The 22,327-nt window shown below is 44.0% G+C and overlaps 1 protein-coding gene across 2 annotated transcripts in view; it reads left to right on the top strand.

Annotated features, from left to right (window-relative positions):
• NIBAN1 (niban apoptosis regulator 1) overlaps positions 1–21,990 on the top strand; it is a 53,852-nt gene extending 31,862 nt beyond the window's left edge. Inside the window, exons 1-10 of one of the 2 annotated variants that reach the window (XM_068199500.1) lie at positions 1,112–1,193; positions 9,780–9,895; positions 12,098–12,202; positions 12,297–12,459; positions 13,263–13,450; positions 13,686–13,847; positions 15,830–15,940; positions 16,505–16,612; positions 17,501–17,612; positions 18,642–21,990. In XM_068199500.1, the coding sequence (XP_068055601.1) occupies positions 1,127–1,193; positions 9,780–9,895; positions 12,098–12,202; positions 12,297–12,459; positions 13,263–13,450; positions 13,686–13,847; positions 15,830–15,940; positions 16,505–16,612; positions 17,501–17,612; positions 18,642–20,308 (2,799 nt within the window). In that variant the 5' untranslated portion in view covers positions 1,112–1,126 and the 3' untranslated portion in view covers positions 20,309–21,990. Of the gene's footprint in view, positions 1–1,111; positions 1,194–9,779; positions 9,896–12,097; positions 12,203–12,296; positions 12,460–13,262; positions 13,451–13,685; positions 13,848–15,829; positions 15,941–16,504; positions 16,613–17,500; positions 17,613–18,641 lie in introns of those variants that run through there. The other variant, XM_068199499.1, reaches the window with a different exon arrangement.
• The last annotated feature ends 337 nt before the right edge of the window (positions 21,991–22,327 follow it).

Genomic DNA, 22,327 nt, shown 5'->3' on the forward strand with positions numbered 1-22,327 from the left:
TGGCTCCTCACTGAGGTTTGGTAGGGAGATGAGGACACAATCAAGTTTTCCTGGCACTTCATGACTTGAAACCTGTTCATGAGGTTTGGGGATTTTAATTTCTCTCCTGGAACAAGTGTAATGGGTTTGACAAAGCTTTTGGCAGCCTGTTTTTTTCTTAAAGTTCAGCACATCACTCTAGGGGCCAGTCCTGAACTGGCTGAAGCTGGGTTTAGATGACCTAAGAGGTCTTTCCCGTCTCCAAAGCCTGTGAGTCTGCACTTCATTATATTTCATATGGCTTAGCTAGTGCTCATTTATGCATCTGTTCCAGGATTTATCCCTCTCAGCTTTTCCTGTGGTCCAGTTTTTATCTGACAGACAATGCCTCAAGGCTCATCCTTACTTCTGCCCAACAGGGTGAGAAGCAGATAAAGACAGTCTGGATTAGGATCTACTGTTGAACCAGGAACAGAGTTTCAACAGCTATCAAGGAAGCAGGAGCCCCTTTTGTGTGGATTTCCTGGAGTTATGTTACCCCATGGAGATCTAGGTGCTTCAAGTGGAAAAAGGATCACTGACAAGCACCTCAGTAAATTAAACTCTGCTCTTGGAGAGAATTTTTTTCCCAAGGGCTTCATATTGATTCCTATTCATTGACACATCACTGAAAAATATTAGTTTATTAATTCTTCTTAAGTCTTTTTTGCAAACAATTCTGCTGACAAAAACAGGTGTATGAGCAATCTTACAAAGTTACAGCTATGTGCAGCAAAACAATGGGTTAAGTAGGGACTGCAGTAGAAAATTTGACTGTGCTCTTTTATTAAAAAATAGTTGAAAAGGGAAAAGAACTGTGAAAAATCCTTCTTCTTTGATTGTGAAATATAATTTAGTGGGATAAGGAGCACGGACCAGGGCAATACTCACTCCACCTCTTCCCAAAGTGCCGAGTTCCCATTTACCAGGGCAGATTTGGCAAGAGCAGGACAAAGACGAATGTCATGTCTGATCAGAAGTAGCCTTTCTGTCCCTGATGTGATCTGCCACTCCTGGAAAGGAATGTATTGCACTGGGCTTTAGCCAAGGACTTGGAGGAGCTCATGGCTACAATGTGTTTCCTTTCTCCCAGGAAGCAGAGTTAAACATGGAAAGCTGGAGTGAATCAGCGCTGGGAGCCGCCCTGGCATTCAGCTGCTTCCTGTCTCCCTCTGGTATAAATACCAGCCCAGCCTGTGTTTCTGGGACTTTTGGGCAGAGCAAAAGCATTAGGATTTAGTGAGCACCACTGGGAAATGGCATTCAGATGTTTGGAGTGTGGGTTGTTGTGTTGTTCCCCTCTCAATTTTCCTCTTGTCTTTGCTCTTTATACTCATTTATGAGGGCTCGGTGGTTTGAGGAGACAATGATCTCCTTCACCAGCAATGGAACATGAAGATCAAATGCTTTTTGGGTTTTAATTTGTGAGGTGGTGTGATTAAGGCTAATCAGTGAGAAGACAAGTACCCAGGGAGCAGCAGAGGAACCCCAGCAGCCTGGTGGGGGCAGGGGGTCCCTGGAGAGGACTGCTGACTGTTGTCTGCTGCTTCTGGGGAGTCCGTGCTTCCCAAGTGTCTCTGCCGGTCAGACCTACAGCAGTGGAGGATTTTTAACACTCCTCAGCTTTTTAAAGAAGCTGTGCTTGAGTTCAGGTGGAGTGTGGAGGAAGCAGTTTAGCATTCTCCTCCAATTTTCCAAGCTGCTCCTGCCAGGTTAGATGGGGGTGGCAGCATGGGATCCTTTGGTTTGCCTTAGCCCCATGATCCACTTTGATCCACATCCTGGACTTACCTGGTTCCATCTTGTTCCCTGTTTCCTTAGTGAAATGTGACAAGTGCACACCTCAAATTTGGGGGAAATCTGCTGCTAAAATGGCCACCTAGCCCCTAATGGGGATGTTTTATCAGTCCCACAATGGTAACAGTGAGGGAAAGGCTCAGAATATTCACAGGGCTCTAATATTAGTTATTCCCCAGGTTTTAATCCTTTATGTTTGCATGCCTTGAAAATCAGACTGAAGTTTCTTCTGAGTACTTCTTAAATTACTTGGTTTTTTAAGTCTTCTTGCTTCCTATATGAGTTTCATTCAGTATTTGCTGTTGAAAGTGGGGAATCCTGACCACTTGATGCTGGGATAGAGGGAAGTCTGCATGAAGAGAAGGAAGTGACAACTAGCTCATTCTGGGAGACACAGAGTTTCACTTCGTGATTTTTTTTTTTTTTTGGTCTGGTTTGATTTCACATCCACATCTTGACAATCACCCTCCTGACACAGGAAGCTGAGGGACTTTCAAAACCATATCCTGTCATCTCCATTTCAACAGAAACAACAACAAAAATTATTTTGAGCAATAAATATATTAAAGAAGTATAATAAAGAAATATATTAAGCAAGAGAGAAAGGCAAAATCTTGTGGAGGGCAGGTTTTTTTTCTCCATCGCTGACTTTCAGGGTTGCCATTATCAGTGTCTGCATTTCCTTTTTCAGCTCTGAATTTATCTGACAGATGTTTTCCTCATAGTTATTTCTAAATTTCCTATGTTACATGTCTATAGTACTTGTATAGGACTTACCAACTCTTGGACCAGAATTCAGAATAATTCTGGGAGCACTGATAAAGGCTGAGAAGGTGACATGAAATCCTTGAGCCGAGGGATGAATGTGTCTATATATCTCTATATAGAGAGCAGCTGTCAGGAGTCCACATACCACTTTGGAAGGGTTTCTGAGACTTCACGCCACAAACAGGGTGGCCTTTCCTCCCCAGAGAGGGAGATGAAGGGAAGGATTTTCTTTTTGCCCGTTTCCAGTGGATGTGGAGGGAGCAATTAAAGGAGAACTGAGGAGGAAATTGCTTTTTATGACATTAAAGAAAAATGTCTTTGTGCAGTGGGATGAAAGTGAGGCCTTTTGGAAAGCTTGTGTGGTAAATTGGGGTGCGAAAAAGTACAAATGGAGATAATATTTACCCTTTAATCTACCAAGACTTGTGTCTTGGCTCCTCTCAAGCAGCTGCTGTGCTTGGGTTAATTAAACCCCTTTTTGGTTAATAAGAGAAGAACACCTGTGATCCACATGAGTGGCTGAGACCGTAGCTGTTCTTTCACCAGTCACATGAGTTCCAAATAGACTTTTCAAACTGATGTGTAAACATCCATAGGGATATTAATGTAGTCATAACAGACAAAGCCATTTCACTAGAAATACCTTTGATGAGGCTTGTGGGGTGATAAAAGAAACTCACTAAAACTTTTAGGACATGATATAGATAATATTTGTATAGAGTATTTTGCTTGAAATAAGACTATTTCTGCTCTTTCTAGGATGTTTTTGCTCTACAGCATGACATTCAGTCAGTGTGGCTTTTGCCTTTCCTGCCAGCCAGGTTTCCTACACTGTGGTGAGGATTTTCAGTCTGTAGGAGTGACATTCATTCTGAAACAGAAAGATGATTAATGTGCTAAAATCATAATTGCCATTACGTTCTTCATATCCCTCTCACCTCGGGCTGATTTTCATCTTCTTGCATACTGCCAAACGTGGGGTGGTGCAGGGGAGCCACTGCCCTGAGCCCTCCACCCCAGCCTGTTTTAGGAGCTGTGAAGACTCATTTGTGCAGAGTAAGGTGATGGTCAGGCTCCAGCTTCAAAGTTCTGCAGCAGAGAAATCACAGAATCATGGAATGGTTTGGGTGGGAAGGAACCTCCTACCATGGGCAGGGACACCTTCCACTAGCCCAAGTTACTCCATGCCCCATCCAGCCTGGCCTTGGACACTTCCAGGGATCCAGGGGCAGCCACAGCTTCTCTGGGCACCCTGTGCCAGGGCCTGCCCACCCTCACAGGGAAGAATTCCTTCCCAATATCCCATCTAATCCTGCCCTCTGGCACTGGGAAGCCATTCCCCCTTGTCTTGTCATTCCATCCCTTGTCCAGAGTCCCTCTCCATCTCTCTTGGAGCCACTGAAAGGCCACAATAAATAGAACATTTACTTCTCCAAATTCCCACCTGCTTCAGGAATACAGTAGCTGGTTTGGAAAGCACCTGGAAAATGTCAGAAATAAGTGATACTGTGATCCTTTGTGTGTTTATGCAGTGTTCATTAATTTTTTTAGAGTATGAATCCCACACCTGCTGGGCTTCCCACTGGAGGTTCATTGTGCCCTGTCTGGTGCTGCTTTGAACAGCTTCAGTCTGGGTGCTGTGTGCCGATGAGCAAACAGTTAACCCTGCTCAGTGTTGGTTTGGTGGCCATGGAAGGAAGCTCTATTTGCTATAAGTACAGCGTATTCTTTCAGAGCTGTATCATGTTTGGAAGTGACCTCATCTAGCTTCTGTTGGTGGTTAGCAGCTTCACACCACACGCTCTGTGGATAATGTGATAGCACACTGCTCGCAGGAAATCCCCAGAGCTGGGAGGTTGATGCCTCTCAGGCCCAGAGCACCATATATATTTCACTTTGTTCTCAGTTTGGATGCTAGCAACACAGGACAGCATTTTGTGAGGGTAAAATGTGTGTCCTTTTATTTTGAGGGTCATTTTCAGCTGTGCTTGAGCCATGTCCCAAGCCCCAGGTAACCTCCCTTTTCCTGAGGTGCACTTCCTGAGCTTTCCTCATCTCCCCAGGTTCAAAGCATGTTCCTTTTCCTACCTGCCATCCCGGTGGGTTGGGACCATTGCTTATTTTTTGGAGACAGAATTTCCACAGTTTAATTTTGTGGGGGTTGATGGCCATGTCTTTTTTACCAGCTGTCTTTGGTATCTAAATGCAGCAGCTCTTAAAACATGCTGAGCTCACGTGAGCTCTTAGAAAGGGAAATAATTTTTTATTGTGCTCATTTATTTTTATTTGAAGGGTGTTCCCTAATTGTGGTGCTGGAAGACTGGCAGAGTGATTCCTTCCCTGCAGGATTGTCTCTTCTTCCCTGATGGTCTCCAGCTGCCTCCACCCCAAATCCTTGGGGGCTGTCGGAGTGAGAGCACTGTCTTTGAACTGTCAGTACCACTATCTTGTCTCTTTAGTTGATTTGGGGCTGTGTATTTTCCTTTTTTTTTACCAGCTTTTGTTTTAAAATAACTAAATTTAAAAACCAGAAACTGATTATTTTTTAAATTACAGAGTGTGTATAGTGGAAAGCAGGGGAAAAGCAACTCTAAATATATACGAAATAAACAGATGCCATGGTGAGGGAGGAATGACTTGGAAGGATGAGAAAATTGGGAAAACATAATTTACACTTCTTAGCATGAAATCTATTCTCTTGAGGGCAGCAGTGTCTAGTGGAAATAAGAAGGGGTGGAATCACCAGTTTTTGAGACTGCACTTCAAATTCCAAATACTTCTTTATCTGCCTCTTACTGTCTATTTGTAACATCACAAGAAGGAAGGCCCTGCACTAATATCTATACTGAGATTTTTGTGTCCCAGGAAAAGGCTCTATAAAGTGACCAACAAGGAGGAGTTATGAGAGATGCTTTGGCACTGCCTTCACCAGAGTCATCTCTCCATCAAATGGATGAGGAAGCAAGGAAATAATATTGTGAGATCACCTAAAATCAAATGCAGTTTTTTACTCATTTATCATATTCCAAAAATTATTAGTAAGTGACATTCTCCTCCTCAGTGAAAGGTCATCAGACTGGGCTTCTTGGTCATTTTCATCTCCTTCCAGTGATTGTTCTCCTGCCTTCTCCAGTCTTTGTCCAAAGCCTATCACTTTGAATGATTTGAAAGCATATTCATGGGCCCTGCTGTCTTGTAGGAGGGAACTAAAAAGTCATGGGTTTTTTTTTTGGTTGTGAATGTCTTGTGTTGGGAAGAGTTAGCTGCAGTTCCTGAGGCTGCTGGGCCTGAGCCCAGCAAGGCCTGTGGGCCCTGACATGATAATCTCCTACAAAACAGCCATCACTGGGTGCCACATTGCTAATATCAAATAGTTACCTGCAGGAAGAATTCCAGGATCATATAAATGATATTCCCTGCATGCAGAATCTGGCTGGGATGCTGCAGGAAGCAGATGATGGCAGGGTGGATTGCTCCTGAGTTTTGGTGGTCAGATGAAGGGCGTTATGTCCAAGTCAGCATTTCTTTAATTAAAAGAGCTCTGTGAGCTCAGGCTTCTGGATTCTGGCTTAACACTTGTTCAGCTATGTATTTGGGCCTCAGCCTTGTGTGAAATGTCAGCCAAAAGGCTGAGGCTGTTCTTCATGGTGGAGCTCACTTTGGTAAAGCACTTTATCCACAGTCAGTAGACCCCTTCACTGTTACTGGATTGCAGCTGAGTTCAACCATTAACCCAGCCACGGTTTCACCACTAAACCATGTCCCCAAGTGCCATTAGTGACAGCTACTCTTCAGAGGGACAGTTTAAATGGGATGTTGAAATAATCACTTTATAACATGCCAGTGTTATAAAGGCATCTTCCTTTGCTTGTAATTAAGAAAAATCATCATTTGAGTGATTAAACCTCCTCACCAGCAGCCCCAAGGCAGAGGTGTGCAGTACAGGCAGATGCACAGTTTGAACTGAAATGTTCAAATGCAGATTTCATATTGTCTGGATTTGCTGGAAATCCAGTTTGAGCCAGAGGCAGCTGGAACACTCATCCTCTCTGGTAAGGAGGTCCATCTGCAGAAGTTCTTGCACAGACCTCTCCAGTGTTCTGACTGGTGTAAGACCAGCTGATCCGTGGCTGTGGATGAGACCAAATCCATGAGAGCAGTTAATTCCTGCTGCTGTTGTTGGATGCACAGGAAGTGTTATTGAGTCACAAATGGACACAGCCTGTCCTGAGGGGCTGTAGCCATGTCCGTATCCAAGGGTGCAGCTGTCCTGCCATGGATAGGGCTGGGAGAGCCCACAGGACCTTGGGAATGGGAATTGCTCATCACTCCCCAAACATTCACCTGCCAAGGGACAGAAGAGTAGCTCATAGCCCCGGGCACCCCGTTAGAAGGCTGCCATTCCCAGGACAGCCCAAGCACGGGAGACAGCTGAGACTGGGAACAGGACCCTCTGCACCACATGCAGGTGCTCTCAGAGGGTGTCCAGTAGCCTGGTCTTCTGGGTGTCATTTTGATGAGTTAAGGTTGGACATAATTATGTTTTTTAAAAGAGAAATTATTCACTGCATGGAAGCTACTTCCTTCCCAGAAAGCTTTCTGCAGTCCTGAACAAACTGAGCCATACCATTGAGACATGTGCAAGTTTGGGAAGATTTATAAAGTCGTGGTGCTTCCAGTTGTCCTTCCATCTCCCCAAGTCAAAGGGAGCTTTATAGCAGTTACTCTTGCACTTATAAAAGAAATCTGTTACTGAAATTGGGCTCTATGCTTGGATATGTAGAGTCTCTAGGCACGTTTTCTTTTTTTTTTTTTTAATTAAACAGAACAAGCAGAAATTTGTTTTAATCTCCACACATAAGGGATGTTATGTTAATTGGCAGTGAGAGAAGATGCTTGGGTGATTTTCCAAGTGCAAAGTATCCTGGATTAAGCACACAGTATCAGTCTGGGTACCTGTAAAGCCTCACTGGCCTTTTGCTGGAGAACACTCAGTAACCTTCCTGGCTTGGTGTGAGATTTGGGTAAGGAATACTGCAGCCAAGCACTGCACCAAGCTGTCCTCAGCTGCTCCCCTCCGTACGACCAGCAGGACACGTGGATCATTCAGGACAGGGGCCAGGATGGCCGAGGGGAAGCCCCTGTGAGGGCTTCAGGAGAGGGGAGCACCCATCGTGCTTCCCCCTGGTGAACACTCGTCCCTGGCACCACTGGGCTTTGCCAGCTGCCCCGTTTGCAGCTGCAGCTCTGCTGCCATGGCCCACGGCCCAGCTGCTCCCTCGCACACCAGCGGGGCTCCCCCAACAGCCCAGCCCTTGTTTCCCTGGCCTTGCTGTGGCTGCCAAGCCACCACCCTCCTGCGGCCTTTCCATGGACTGCTGGGTGGGATGGGCAGAACGCTGGCTCTGCCCCGCGGAGGTCGTGCAGAATGTGCGTGGCAGCTCCTTTCAGCTGGGTACAATTCCCTTTTCTTGAGTCCTGTCCATGAATGTACTTCTGTCTCGTGTGCCTCGCCAGCAGCTTCTGCACAGCCCAGCACTGGATGGATCTACTTGTTCAAAGCCTTATCACTGAGGCAATCTTTTCCTCCTATGGAAAGTGAGAATGAAATTGCCTAAATTAAGCAATTGTAGCAGCCTTGAAGGATAACGCTTTCTTTCTGCTTGGAGTTGTTTTTGTAGCGAGACTGCCATGACTGTGTTTGTGTCCTGTGTTTACTGGCATAGGAAAGAATGTGGGATTGGGATTTTATGGCACTTACAGTTTAATGTTTTTCCCATGAGCTATTCAAATGAATCACTCTTGGATTTTTAGCACCTTCTTCCCACTACAGTGCAGGCTTGGGGACAGTCAGAACAGAGAGAGAATACTCCCTTGAGCATGGATTTAAAACTTGATGATTGTAGAGGGCAGACTCCTGTCAGCACTGATGCGTCACTATCTCAGCAGCTCCAAGATCCAGCCTCTTGGATGGTCTGTTGTCCCTTTGGGTTAGGAGGGAGCGCAGCTGTGAAGGAGGAAAACATGTGAGTCATGATTGGAGGGCTGTGTGACCTGCAGTTTTCCCTCCCTGCTGCCAAACCTTTTGTTTTTGTTCAAGTGCATGGAGGAGATATTTCAGGTATTACTGTGGTGTTAATCTTCCATGTTTCCCATAATTTCTCTAATCCCTGCATTGCCCTTGGCATTTATGCAAGGCTCCTGTAAAGCTTCTCTCTTGAGCAGTTTCATGAGCAAGCCCAAAAAAGTGTTGCTTGACAAGCAAGGCTTGAGGACTTACTCCTGACTCTTCTCATCACAATTGTTTGTATGTATCAGTACCTTCTAAAGCAGCATAATTCCCTTTGAGAGAATCAGCATTCTTGTTCTTCCCTCCTTTGTTCTCAGAGTGCACAACAGGACTTCATCTGCTCAAGGCTGCAGTAGATAATCTTGGAGAGGGGACAGTGAACCATTGTGGCTTTGTTTTCCCACAAGATAGTAATCCTGATGGTCTGATAGTGAAGACACAGCACTTCAAGCACTGAAGTGTTTTTTCACTCAGCTTTGCCAAGCAGCCACTCTGCTTCACTCTGTTTTGAGGCCAAGGTGTCCCCAGGCCACCACACTGTTCTCAGGAAGAGCTCGCATCTGGCAGAAGTGGCCTTGCACAATAACCAGATATTCCAGAGCTGTGGTTGAACATTCCTGAAATATTTAGGGAAATCAGCATGATCTTGTCAGGAGTTTTTGTTCTTAACTGGTACAAGCATGTTGCTTTCTTTGTTGCGGTCTTTTTTGTTGTATATCCTTGAAAAACCATCTTGATCCTCAGTTTCTTAACAAAACAAAGGAACGAAAACTTTATTGGGGAGTGTTATCTCGGGATTTAGCAATTTATCCAATGAGCTGCCTGCCATTATTGTAAACTAAAGAGGAAGAATTCCCAACTGTTGGCCCTTCCGCACACAGTCAGAGTCTTCCTACGTGCCACCTTACATTGCTCGCAGGTGTAAAGGCAAGGAATGAGCTTTCCTATGTTAATGCACTTCTAAATCTTAGTGAACGCCCAAGGTCTCCAGGCATCCAGGCTTAGTAAATGATTTAAAAATATTACTGCTAGGTGCATGTGGAGTGGGAAATGGCTCAGAAAAGGACAGTTATTTTTAAATATTATTTCTGGGTAAATAGTTTATGTTACTTTTTGTTTTCTCCAGACTTCCTCAAACAGACCACGTATGAAGTGGAGGCGTTCTTAGAGGCCATTCAGTTCTTTCGTCAGGAGAAGGGCCACTATGGCACATGGGAAATGATTACTGGCAATGAAAAAGAGGTAAAAGAATATATCCCTGGTGGGGTTCTTGGCTTTGGGTATGGCAGCTGAGGGTAGTGGAGATTATAAATTCTTTTCGCTAAAAGGGCATCTTAAAAAAGAAAATTTCGTAGATAGAAGTACCTGAGATTTTAAGACATCTCTTACTCATAAGTAAGTGATAATCTTTTTTAATAAAAACTTCTGAAACAGAGTCTTGTAGAGTAACAGTTACACTTAAACACCAGAAACCTGTGTACTTCAGTTCTGCAGAAGAGAAATGCTAAGCCCAGGGTTGGAGTCCATACTTGGGCACCTGGCTTTGGAGCACTCATGGTAGCTGAGATTACCCCACAACCCCACTGGCATGACTCCACATGACTCCTAGGGCATTATTTGCACCCTGATTTATATTTTTTTTCCAAACACTGAGCACTCAGCAGCAAATGTTTACTTGTTTACTTTAGTGCCAACTGCCGGCTGTTTTCCTTGATGAAATCTGGCTTCCCTTTGGGAAAACGGAAAAAACCTTAAGGAGAGTGGTTTGTTTTAAGGAACCAGATTATTGTTTTAGAAGAAGCCTACCTTTGAAATGCGAGAAATGTGAAATCTGGAGAAAAATCTATAAACAGTGTATTTCCCACTGCCATCGTGTCAGTGATTGAAATTCCGTGCTAACATCTGATAATAAATTCTTACTTCAAGGAGTTACATGAGGGTTTTTCTCTTCTCCCCTCCTCCTTCATGTTATGGAGCTATTATAGTGCTAGTTTCATTTTATGTTTTATTTTTCCTATTGCTTGCCAACATCTTACTCATAACCTATATATCTCAAGAGAGCTGTAATCAGAAGACATCCAGCCTAGTTCCACTATTATCTTCTTAGCAATAATTCATTCTGTAAGTATAGTGTGTTCTCATGGCCTGCTTGGACCAAACATAATAATTGTTTTAGGCAAATAGCCAAGCTAAGTGAGTGGTTTGGAGCAAGCAGGCTGAAATTTGTTGCTGTAAAAGTCCTTGCAGAATGCAAAGAAATGTATTTGCTGACACTCCTTTGTGGTGGCAGGAGTCCCTGCAGTGTCAGCTCACACTGGGGCTGCAGCATGGCTGGAGTGGGAGCATGAGCCAGGGCACCTGAGGGAAGATCCACCAATGCCTTAAAAATGTTCCCAGAGAACTCAAGATTCTTCACAATATAAAGCTGTGGAATCACAGAATACCCTGAACTGAAAGGGACTCACAGGGACCATTCAGTCCAGTTCCTGGAGCTCTGTCAGCCTTGGGGTCATGCCCGTTCCCTGGGGAGCCTGGGCAGTGCCCAGCACCCTCTGGGGAAGAGCCTTTCCTTGACAGCCAACCTAACCCTCCCCTGACACAGCTTCATGCCTTTCCCTTGGCTTTTAAATCTGTCTGATCTGCTGTCACATTTATTATTTGTGATAGTTTGGGTTATTCACGAGATTTTTTTCAAGGGAGCCATTAGGACCTGAATTAGTGAATTGCTTTTGACAGATATTTGAGTCAGCAGTGCTGAAGTGCTGCTGTGGCATTATCTCTAAGTACTTAAATGAAACTACAATAAAAGTGTATTGCATATTTGAGGTATATTAGAGGTATATTACAGCAGGTATTAAGTGTTGTATTTCCATAGGGGCTGTTTATGCCCTGTTTTACACTGGGCTGCAGAGTCCTTTACTTGTGCTGCTTTAGTTCCTGCCTGTTCCCTCTGCTGGTGTTGGTGCATGCCTCAGATCCTTCTGGCAGTTGTAATACACGAAGTGCAGTGTCTGGGAGCACGGACATGAATAAAAAAGCCCTGGCATGATGAAAATGGAAAGTTGAGGGGTGTTTTTGCACTCTGTATTGGCTCAGCCAGCAGCTGGGTACAGCAGGGATGTGATCCTGAATGTGGACTGTGCTGGGCTGTTGGTGCAGCTTTCTCAGGCCAGAGACAGTGTCCATAAATAAAAACATGGAGAGGGAGGCCTAGACTCCCAAAATGCGATGTATATTAAGTCTTGCGTATTTATTTGGTGCATTTGAGTGGGACAGGTAAGGAAGGAGTTGCAGTTCAAATCTAGGCTCTGTGGGTAATTCCTGGCAGCTGGGAGGGAGGGACAGCTGAACCACTGCCTGCACACATCACTCTGTGCTGCAGTGCTGAGCCTTCAAGCAAAGAACAGCGTGTGAACTTGTCATTTTCATCTCCTGACCATACAGATCCTGAGCAACCTGGTGATGGAGGAACTGCTGCCTAACCTCCAGACAATGATCCTGCCTAAAATGAAGGGAAAGAGGAATGACAGGAAACGGGCCTGGTTTGGGGTAAGGACTGAGCCTTGCAGAGTAGCTGTTGCTCGTAGCAGCTCTCTGTGGATGCTGATTCTGATCTCTGCTTCTCAATTTGATTTGGGTCCAGATCGTAGAGGAAACCTATGGCTTAGTCCAGCAGCAGGTGGCAGAAGGATTAAGTACCTTGAAAGAAGAATGTAGAGAATTTGCAAAAACTCTTGAAGGGACCATTCGTTCAGACATGGATCAGATTCTGAACTCCAAGAACTTCTTAGCTGGAAAAATCAAAGGTTAGTGGAGGAACAGCTGTGCTTTGGAGCAATTCTCCAATGTTTCCCATTGTGTTGCTCAAAATACTATATGTGCTTATTTTGAAATCCTTGTGTGTTTTGAGAAATCCAACTGGAGACACCAATTTTCAGAACACAAATGAGCCTCTGCTGCCTTTGATGGGAACTGATACCTGCGGCCACTGTGTCTGTGAAAATATCAGGCCTTCTTAAATTGAAGCTGACAGGTTTTGAGTATCCTGATCAGAGTTGTTCCTTCTGCTTTCATTTTCACTTGCACAGTCTTAGGTAGTGAAGATACAGGTCACATGAGCATCATTAAAAGACCTGATCTCTAGGAATGTACCACAAAACCAGGTTCTGGTTATGTGACAAGTCCATGGGCTTTCAAAGAATATTTAAGCCAAAGGGCTCCTTAGGTGGATTTTATTTAATGTGAAGTAATCATAATTTTGTTATGAATATAAAAAGGAATGTAAAGATCAGGCAAAATGTTGTTGGTGTTGCTTAAGCTGGCAAATAAATAAATAAATAAATAAATAGCTGGTAATCATACTGAGAGCTGCCCTTTCCTCCCCACTCACAGTCCCCCCAGTTGCCAGTGTTTGCTTAGGTGAGGCTTGGGACAAGAGTTTTCAGTGTCACCCATAAAGCTGTGAACTCCTTTCACACCCTCATCCCCTCTGTGGTGGTGTGACTCCAGGGAAAAGTACAAAACCATTGAATTCACTGTAAAGAGGTAAGTTCCAGTTACTTCTTCCACTGTCTCTAAATGCAACTGTTGTCCTGTGTGACCCCCCCAGCCAGTGTTTCTGAGCCTGCCCAGAAGTGCTGCACAGAGAATATCCAGCCATTCCTCGCCTCCATCCTGGAGGAGCTCATGGGCCCCGTCAGCTCCGGATTCACGGAAGTGCGCGCGCTTTTTGATAAGGAAGTGAATGAAATCATCCAGGACTTTCAGAAGACCAATGACATGACCAGGCTAAAGGAGGTAAGACAAAACAAAGCTGGAGCCTTTGTATCAGCACAAGGATGTTCTTGGCTGGCAGCAGGATTTGCTTTCCCAGGTGGAAGCGCGTGAGCACCTGGTTTTGTCATTTAGAAAGTCTTGTGGTATTTGTGCAAATGGAGTGCAGATACCAGAATTTGGGTTAAAGCCAAATTGTTACATTCTCTATTAAAAATTCACCTCTGGTTACTTTCTCTCAACCTGCGTGGGAATGCAGAATGTGGATCAGCTCATGACCCTGCCCTTCAACTCGGTGAAAATGGAGCCCTGCTATCTGAAAGTGAACCTGCTCCAGGAGCTCCTGCAGGACCTCAAGAGTCGCTTCAAGGTCTATCACATCGATTTTGTGATTCAGAGGACACAGAACTTCATGCAAGAGGTACTGTAGGATCCAGTTTTTCCTCCTGCGAGAACAGGTCAGGTTTGTCCTGCTAATCGGCTTCAAAGTAATCTTGATAAAAGCTGTGAAAGAGCCCCGGAGTGTCTCTCAGGCAAGGTACAGGTAACAAAACCTGAGAAAACCAGCTAGGAGCTGCTTGACACTTATATTTGTGAGACTCTATGTGTGTGAGTCGTTCAGCAAGGCATGAAAATTTTGGATGGATCATCTGTTCCCCTGAACTTTCAGGTTCTGAATTCCCAGTGTCTCAGCACCCAAGAAAGTTGTGTGTGTAACTAGTGGGGTGGCTAAAATTCACCTGATTCCTTTTCTCAAGGCTCGATTTTTCAGGGAGGGTATTAAATGTGTTTTGCCAAAATGGAATGTCTCCTCCTTGGTAGTTGATTTTCTCACTAATATAAAGTAAAGCAATTAATGTTAGAAACTCGGAGACAGACAACCTTTCAAGGTGTAGGTGCTTTATCCAGCCTCACTTTTCAGGGCAGTGGTGGAGGTGACAGTATCATTCCAGATGAAAACTGAGCTCCCCCTCTTTGTCCCCTCTTATGTGTGTTGGTATAGTCTATAACTCTGCTTTGCCTGGATTCCTCCTGGATGCCTGGCCAGAGGTCTCTGAGGAGCTGGCCAGCAGACTGATTTCAGTTGCCGGATCACAAGGCAGATGTGGCCTTGGAGCTCTACATTGAACCCTTTGATTTTAATCTGTATTTGGGAAATTTACAAATCTGCTCAGTAATCTTGAGAAATGGAGCTGGTCCAGATCTATGGAGTGGAAGTTATGAATATGGAAAACAAGTGTCTAGGACAGGGCTAGGATAAAAGCAGCTCTTCTGAGTACAGCCAGAACCAGCAGCCAAGGAATTACTCAGAAATAAAATTCTGATTTCATGTCTGGGTTTTTCAGGGGGAACCATTCCAAAATGCTGCCAAATAAAGTGTCTTTCACTGAGTGAAGACCATGAGTCAAGACAAAGAAGTAGACAGAAAATAAATCCCATATAAACTAAGAGGTCGTTTTTTTCTGAACAGAACACGAGTCAAAATTAACAAGAAATAAATTATAGCAGGAATTGTTCTAAACATGCTGTTATTGCATCTTCCTCTTTAAGAGGATGGTATTTTCCTCATAAAAATATTATGTGGTTTCCCTTTTTGTCCGTGGACATTATTTATTTCATAAATAAGTGAAATCAGACATGTCTATGTTGGTGTAGTATTGGGCTAAAATGTACCTCGGGTGGAGGGTGTAGCAGGATTCCTTGCCTTAGGAGCTTGGCATCCTCTAGTGGCCAATTTCAGGAAATCTGGGAGCACGGTGCTCAACTGGCTGAAGGAAGGGCCCCCCTGCATATCTCCCTGTACTTCTCCAATAAGAAAATGTTAAAATTTGAATGGGAACAGCTAAAGAAAATGCAAAGCCTCATTAAATAGACTCAATTACCACTTGCAGAACTGTTTGTCTGAAATATCTTCAGAGTAGGGGCATAATATTCTTAATGATAAACTGAAAATACTGTAAATGCCAGCTTAGCGTAATTCTGAGAGAAATTATTGCACTCTATGTGATTTTTGCTGATTATTTATTTGTATTATAATGAAAGCTACTGAAAATGATGTGCAGTATGATTAAATACTGTTTATTAACGATAGAAGTCTATGGGAGTCTTCTTATTAGGGATAATGAGTTTTGACTTTGGTCTGTATACACAGATAATCAATTCTGCATTTTGGCTCTGCCACCATCAGTTTGGGTGGTGACATGAGATCACATCTGTACAAGAAAGCTGGGACAGCATGATAATGATACCACAGCTTTAATTTTATTTATTTATTGCAGCATTTCAGTGCTCTTCAGAGCACCTTCTCATAAACACAATTTAAGTTAACAGTTGCACTTACCATGTTTGCAGGAATTTGATGTTACTGATATTTAACAGATTTTTTCTAATTACTATTTTTAGCTGATGGAAAATGCAGTTTATACTTTTGAGCAGTTGTTTTCTCCAAGCCACCAGGCAGACTCGGCCAAAGTTGCAACAACCATTGAAAAAGTCAAGCTGAGAGTGCTGAAGGTAAATGTCATGTAGCACATTTGCAGGCTGCCTTTCTGGAAACAGAGAATATATTTTATATGAATGTACCTCAGTATTTGAAAGAGGATAAGCTTTTACCATCCAGCTGAAAATATTGATTTAGTGGCACTTAGCAAAGCTGCCCATTTGGGGGATAAAACCTAGTTCTGGGCAGACACTTATAAAAGTATTTGCATGTACAGTCCCTTTAATTGTAGGTAAATCAGATTATTAATATGCTGTGGATCTGCATAAATAATTTTTAATTAACTTTATAATTAGCCTGCCACTAGGATTCGTTACTCTCAGAAAGGGCAGTGCTGAAACACCTGGGGAGGGCAATCGGGGGCTGGTTTTAGCCTAAGAGTTAAAAGAAACAAAAGAGATCCCAGAACAGTAGATTTTAGAGTGATTTTGTAGAAGCTGGACTAACCTGTGTGGCCATTCCAACCCCTGTGCACCTGTGATGCAGCAGCTACAGGCTGACAGGAAGCAGTTCCCTGTGGGAGTGGTGAATAACCCCAGGCATGCGTGGGCTTGTTTCTTTCTGGTGTGTTTTGGCAGCAATATGACTACGACAGCAGCACCATCCGCAAGAAGATATTCCAGGAGGCACTGGTGCAGATCACCTTGCCCACAATGCAGAAGACACTGGCTTCAACATGCAAACCAGTAGGTGTCTGTGACTAAAAACCTCAAAAACCAAAAAGGGAAGGCAGGGGAGGAACAGCACCTTGGTAGTAATTCCTTAACACTGTCAGGCTGTTTGCTCTCAGAGAACTGTGCAGATCTCCTGCATGCTCAGTGCTTAGATTTGCCACGTCATGGGTTGGGTAGGTGTGGAGCACAGGGACGAGCATTTTATCACCTAGAATATGTGTGCAGACACCTCATGTCTGTCACAGAGGAAGCAGTGGTGGAGCAAACTTCCACAAGCCCTTTCTGTTTAGTTTCCCACCGGCCTTTTGTATTTGTGCCTCTGCAGAAATGAGCAGCCAGCTCTAGAAGCCAAAGTGTGGCACAGCTGAAAAGACCTGCCAAGTCCTGACCTTTAACTTGAAAACCTCCAGGTGATTTATGTAGGTGCCTGTTCTAGAAGTGGTCAGAGGTCACTTAATTTACTTTTTATAGACCACCAAGCAGCTGCTTGATGATAGTGATTCAGTTAGACAGCCTGATGTGTATAAATCAATGAGCTCAAAGTGTTACACACCTATTAGAAAAACAAAACCAACCCCACATCTCCCGTGCACTGTGGATTTTGCCTCCTTGGACAAACAAGTTGCGAGGCATTTCCTCAGCAGCTGTTTGTTTCAGCAGGCAGTGATGTGTAGTGCTTTTAACTGTGGTTGTACTGCAGGTAACTAATTGTGTTTGGTAAGTACATCATTGATTGTGGACACACGTAGCTCATGGAGTCATAGTTCAAACAGTGCACCTCAGGAGCTGTAACGGGGTGTTGCAAGACCTGCTCCATGGCATCTCTGAGCTGTCTGGCTGCAGTAGGACTCAGAATCCCTCGGTTTTCTCCATCTGTTCCTTTCTTCCCTACCTGCACAGGAGCTGCAGAGATACGAGCAGTACATTTTTGCTGATTACACAAGTGTGATCCAAGTAGAGAACGTGTACGAAGAGATTTTACATCAGACACTGCTTGAAGAGGCCCTGAAAGGTGAGAACATTTCTGAGGTGACAGGAATAACATTTTGCAGCCTGGGGCCCATGAGCTGTTCCTTCAGAGCTTCCCAGAGCCTCACCTGGCTGTTCCTGTCCTGCTTTCTCCAACACTGGTGGTTACATCCCTACAGTGTTTTTTCATTTGGCTCACTGAAGATGTGTTGCAAGCCTTAAAATCTGAGTTATGGGGCAGCTTTACTAAATCCATGGAAGTTAAGAGCGATGGCTTGGCACAAGCCTTTTTCTAACAAAATGTAATTATGGCAACTTCACTTGATCTCAATTCCCTGGGCCAAGGAGGGAAATTCTATCCTTACTTGTACATATTTGGTGATGACTAAATGGCAAGACTATGCCAATTGCAAGTCTAAGAGAATTTCAAAGACTAATGGTAACAGAGATTCATTTCCTCAAATGAAATGAACTGCTGGATGCAGTTTCCAGTTCTCACTGATGCCAGGGCAGTACTCCTTGCAGATCTCTCTGCTTCTGTGTCAGAAAATGAGACTATTCTTAATAAATGCGACATACATACATATATATATATATATATATACATATATATATATATATATATATATATATATATAAATACTTGTATCTCTCTATATGTGCTTGTCTGTCTATACCCTGGATAAAAGACAAGCAAATGTACTACACAGGATGTTTTCACAGACCACAGGCACTCCTCTTCCAAAACAGCAGTATAATAATTGTAACCAGCATACTTTTATTGGCATATTCAATGTAAATCCTTCTGCACTGAAGCATTAACCTTGTGCATTGTGAGTCCTCTGCTTCATAAATAATTGGGTCAATAATAAAGTGCCATTATTCAAAAAATAAAATCCCCATCCCCAGGAAAGAAATGTGAACTAAAAGGAAGCTGAAAATTAGGAAGCTAAACATTAGTGTTGTCTTTAATATCAAACTGTACAACATAAACTTGGGAAAGCACTGTTATGTTCTTCCCTGTGTCTCTGTCAGTGTCCCCAAAGCAGTTTGGTGTTTCTGTTTTATTCAGTGATCAACGAAGCTGCCGTCCTGAGGAAGCACAACCTGTTTGAGGATAACCTGAACGTGCCCTGCGAGAGCGTGTCCAGCCTGACGGAGCTGAGGACCCCCGTGGGATCAGCACAGGGTACTCCCGCCAAGGCACCCGCGGCTCCCCGAGCCGAGGGGTCGGACACCGAGAGCCACGGGGACGAAACACTCGTTGTGACAGGGAAAATCGTGTGGGAGAAGGATGCTGATGAGGGAAAGTCACCAGACAAAGAGGCAGGCACATCTGTTAGTGCAGCTGGTGATCAGGCCAGCAGGAGGGAAGCAGTGGCTGTTACAGACATTGGTGACAAACAGGAGTGCCCTTCGGCTGGCCTCACTAAACATGGAGTTGCAGAGGCAAAAAGTGCGTTGGAAAATGTATCAGAGTGTGTAGTGAGCACTGAGAGAGAACTCAAGACACAACAAACAGCTGTGGAGGAAAAAGAAGCTTCTGGGACTAACACTGCAGTAAAAAATTATGAAGCCAGCCCTAAAAAAGATCTGAAGGTACCTGAAGGAGCAGTGGAGGAAGAGGTGACTTCAGCGAGTCAAACAGTAACAGCTGCTGTGTCTGTCAGCGGCACTGAGAAAGCAAGCAGAGCACAGGAAAAAGTTTCTGAGATAAAGCTCACTTTCCCACCTAAGAGTGTAACAGATGCAGAGATTTTAGGGAGTGCGGAAAAGAAAAGCAAGGTAGAAAAAGAAGTTATGGGAAAATTATCTCAGAGTGAAAATGCGGTAGGAACAGGGTTGGAAGGGGATAGTAAAAAAGAAAGTGGTGAGAGTACTGAGAAAAAGATTGTTTCCCAGGATGAAAAGACAGGGAAAGCAGGGTTTGGGGATAGTCCTGAAAAAGAAAGCCAGTCAGAAGAAAAGAGTTGTAAATCCCCCGATGATGTGAATGAGATAAGGAGTTTGCTGATGCTGACAGTTGAGATCCCAGCAGATACTCCAGCTGAGAACATAAAGGAGGTCTGTGAGGGCGAGCTGCTGAAGTTGCAGGAGCACCATAATGGGAACTACGAGTTGAGCGAAGTGGCTGTGGCAGAAATTCAGGTGAGCCAGAAGATGAAGAGTGAAGATGCAGCAGAATGTGTGGAGTTCAAGGAGGAGCGACCGTCCTCAGCCAGCCTGGGGACAGATGGTACGAGGGTAGAGAGCATGCCCAGGGGGGCACAAGCTCCGTGGCTGGTGGAGAGCTGGGCTCTGCCTCAGGAGGCAAAGGCAGAGGTGGAGAGCAAACCAAGTGTGTGGTACGCAGGTGCGGAAGGTGAGAGGCTGCAGCCAGAGGAACACACGGGAATTGCGGTGGATGGGGAGGAAGGAACAGGGAACAGCCACGCTGTCCTGGAGGACGGTGGGACACAGAGCCCCTTTCCGAGCCCTGCTGCAGATGCAGCCACGAGGGACGTGCCCATCCTGGATCGAGCAAACCCGGGCCCAGGACTGCTGGAGCCGGTGTCCCTGGAGCCGCAGCAGCAGCGCCTGGGGCAGCCCAGGGCAGAGCGCCCGGCAGACACAGAGCCTGGGCGGCGAGAGGGGGAGCCAGGAGATCAGTCCTCTTCACACGCAGGAATTCCAAGCACCGCAGGAAAAGCGATTCTCACCCGAGGAGATGGTCCTGCACAGCAAAACTCTGAGGAGTAGAAAGCAGCTGTCAGGCAGCCCTGCAGGACCTGTTTACTCCAGTAATCCCTGTTCAGTTTTGAATACTTGTTCAGGTCGGGGCTGGAGGAAATGCGCTTTGTTGTGGTGTCCCCAGCTCCTGCAGGTTTCCCACGAATCCCTTCCTGAGGGATGGGTGATGGGTTTCCTTTTGGTTAAAACCAGGTTACTGCTGAGGAATCTCAGCTGTCACTTCAAATCTGCTCCCTTTTAAAGCTAGAGAAAAAGTCTGGAAATGTGACCACTGAATGCTTCAAACGCCCAACTTATTTTAACAACTTAGCTGTTCTTAGGGATCCTCTTGATTTTTAAATGCATGGTTTTGACAAGTACCTCTCTGATTCTGGTGATTGGTACATACATACCCGAGGATGCTTTTAGTATTTGCATGCAGTATACAGGAAATAAAACCACTTTTTAGTAGTAAACAGAACCAAATAGTTGATTTAGTCGATTGCTGAAAAGCCACACGGTGCAAACTCTGCATACTGATTACTTAATTATTTTCAAGTTTTGGCAGATATCAAAGACAAACAAATATTCTGTTGTTTTTTTTTTTTTTTTTTTTTTTTTTTCTTATTGCTGTATTTAAAAAGGGGAAGGTATGGGAGCAGGTTTCTCAGTCCCACTCTGCACTTCGGGGTTATTTAGCCTTCCAGAGCACTTTATGGCTATTTTGTTTTGTTTTGTTTTATGGAAGGGAGAGAAGAGAATGTTTACAATAACTATAACCATTAGGCAGCATTTCTCTGGTTGAAATCCCACCATAAAATAGATTCACTTACAGAATTTTCATACAGAATATTGAGTTCTGCCATTCCTATTCCCACTGAGTTACTCAGGTCTGTAGACCTTTTTGGGTGTGGAAATCATGTAATAAGTGGCAACAATTGTGAAATACCAGAATCATTGCATCTAATTTCTAATGCAGATATTAACTGGAGTGACAGGCAGCCAGAGGTTGTTTTTCATGTGCTTAGATTTCGGAATCACATTACAAAAGCAGTTATTAAAATGAGACAGTTGCTTTCATACACACGATCTGTATCAAGCCATGATCTTGGCGTAGAATTGTTTAAATGTGTTCTCTGCATCTCAGTTTGCACAGAAAAGCTTGGAGATGAAACCCAGTATTTTAGTAAATTGGCCTTTCAAATGTAAGACCTCACTTTAGAGGTCAGTTTAAGGCACCTTGAAATTCTGGCCCGGTGTTTTCAGCCTGTTTTTGAATGTCATACAGTGCAGGACAGCAAAGATTAATTATAATTGCAGCAAGGACTGCAGGATTTATGCCCATAAAGACACAGGAAGAAATAACAAAGTCCCAGGAGCATAATATGTGTTAGCATTTAACTTCAGCAAACTGTGCAAAGTCTTTTAATGTATCAAAATATCCTTTAATACTAACAGAAAATTGACACTAGAGGAACAGGCAAATATTACTGTGTGTGGAAGGAGCCTTGTTGAGTAACTGGATTAACTACTCTGTCACTGCAGTAAAATAAATGCAGTTCCTATTTCTTCTAGAAGCTGTACTGTGGTATGGAAACATGAAGGTCACAGACATTTTCCTTGCAGAAGTACTTTGACTCATTTCCTCCTTATATTTCATGCAAAAATACTAATTTGGAAACATACAAACCACTGCCAGCCAATTTTTTTTTTTTTACAAATCATTGGTTATTTCACTGTCAGCTGCTTCACTTTTACAAATCATTAACTATTTTTAATTGGTACTGAGTGTTAAATGACTTCAAATTTATAAAGTGCTCCAGAGTTAAGCAGCAAGCAGCCTTTTTAAGCTAAAATTAGGGGACATGATGGGGTTTTAGTACTTTTGGCATGAAAGACAATTAGCATGGCAGCAAAAAGGACTGCAGCCTCCTGCAAAAGGAAATTAATTCATTCTAATATGAATTAGATGCATCTGTACAGAGAGCATTTCGCATAAGTATTTCCAGAATGGTAATTTTGGAGTTATTTCTGTGGCGGGCCTAGATC

This window comes from Anomalospiza imberbis, chromosome 9 (assembly GCF_031753505.1).
Source record: "Anomalospiza imberbis isolate Cuckoo-Finch-1a 21T00152 chromosome 9, ASM3175350v1, whole genome shotgun sequence".
Taxonomy (NCBI): domain Eukaryota; kingdom Metazoa; phylum Chordata; class Aves; order Passeriformes; family Viduidae; genus Anomalospiza; species Anomalospiza imberbis.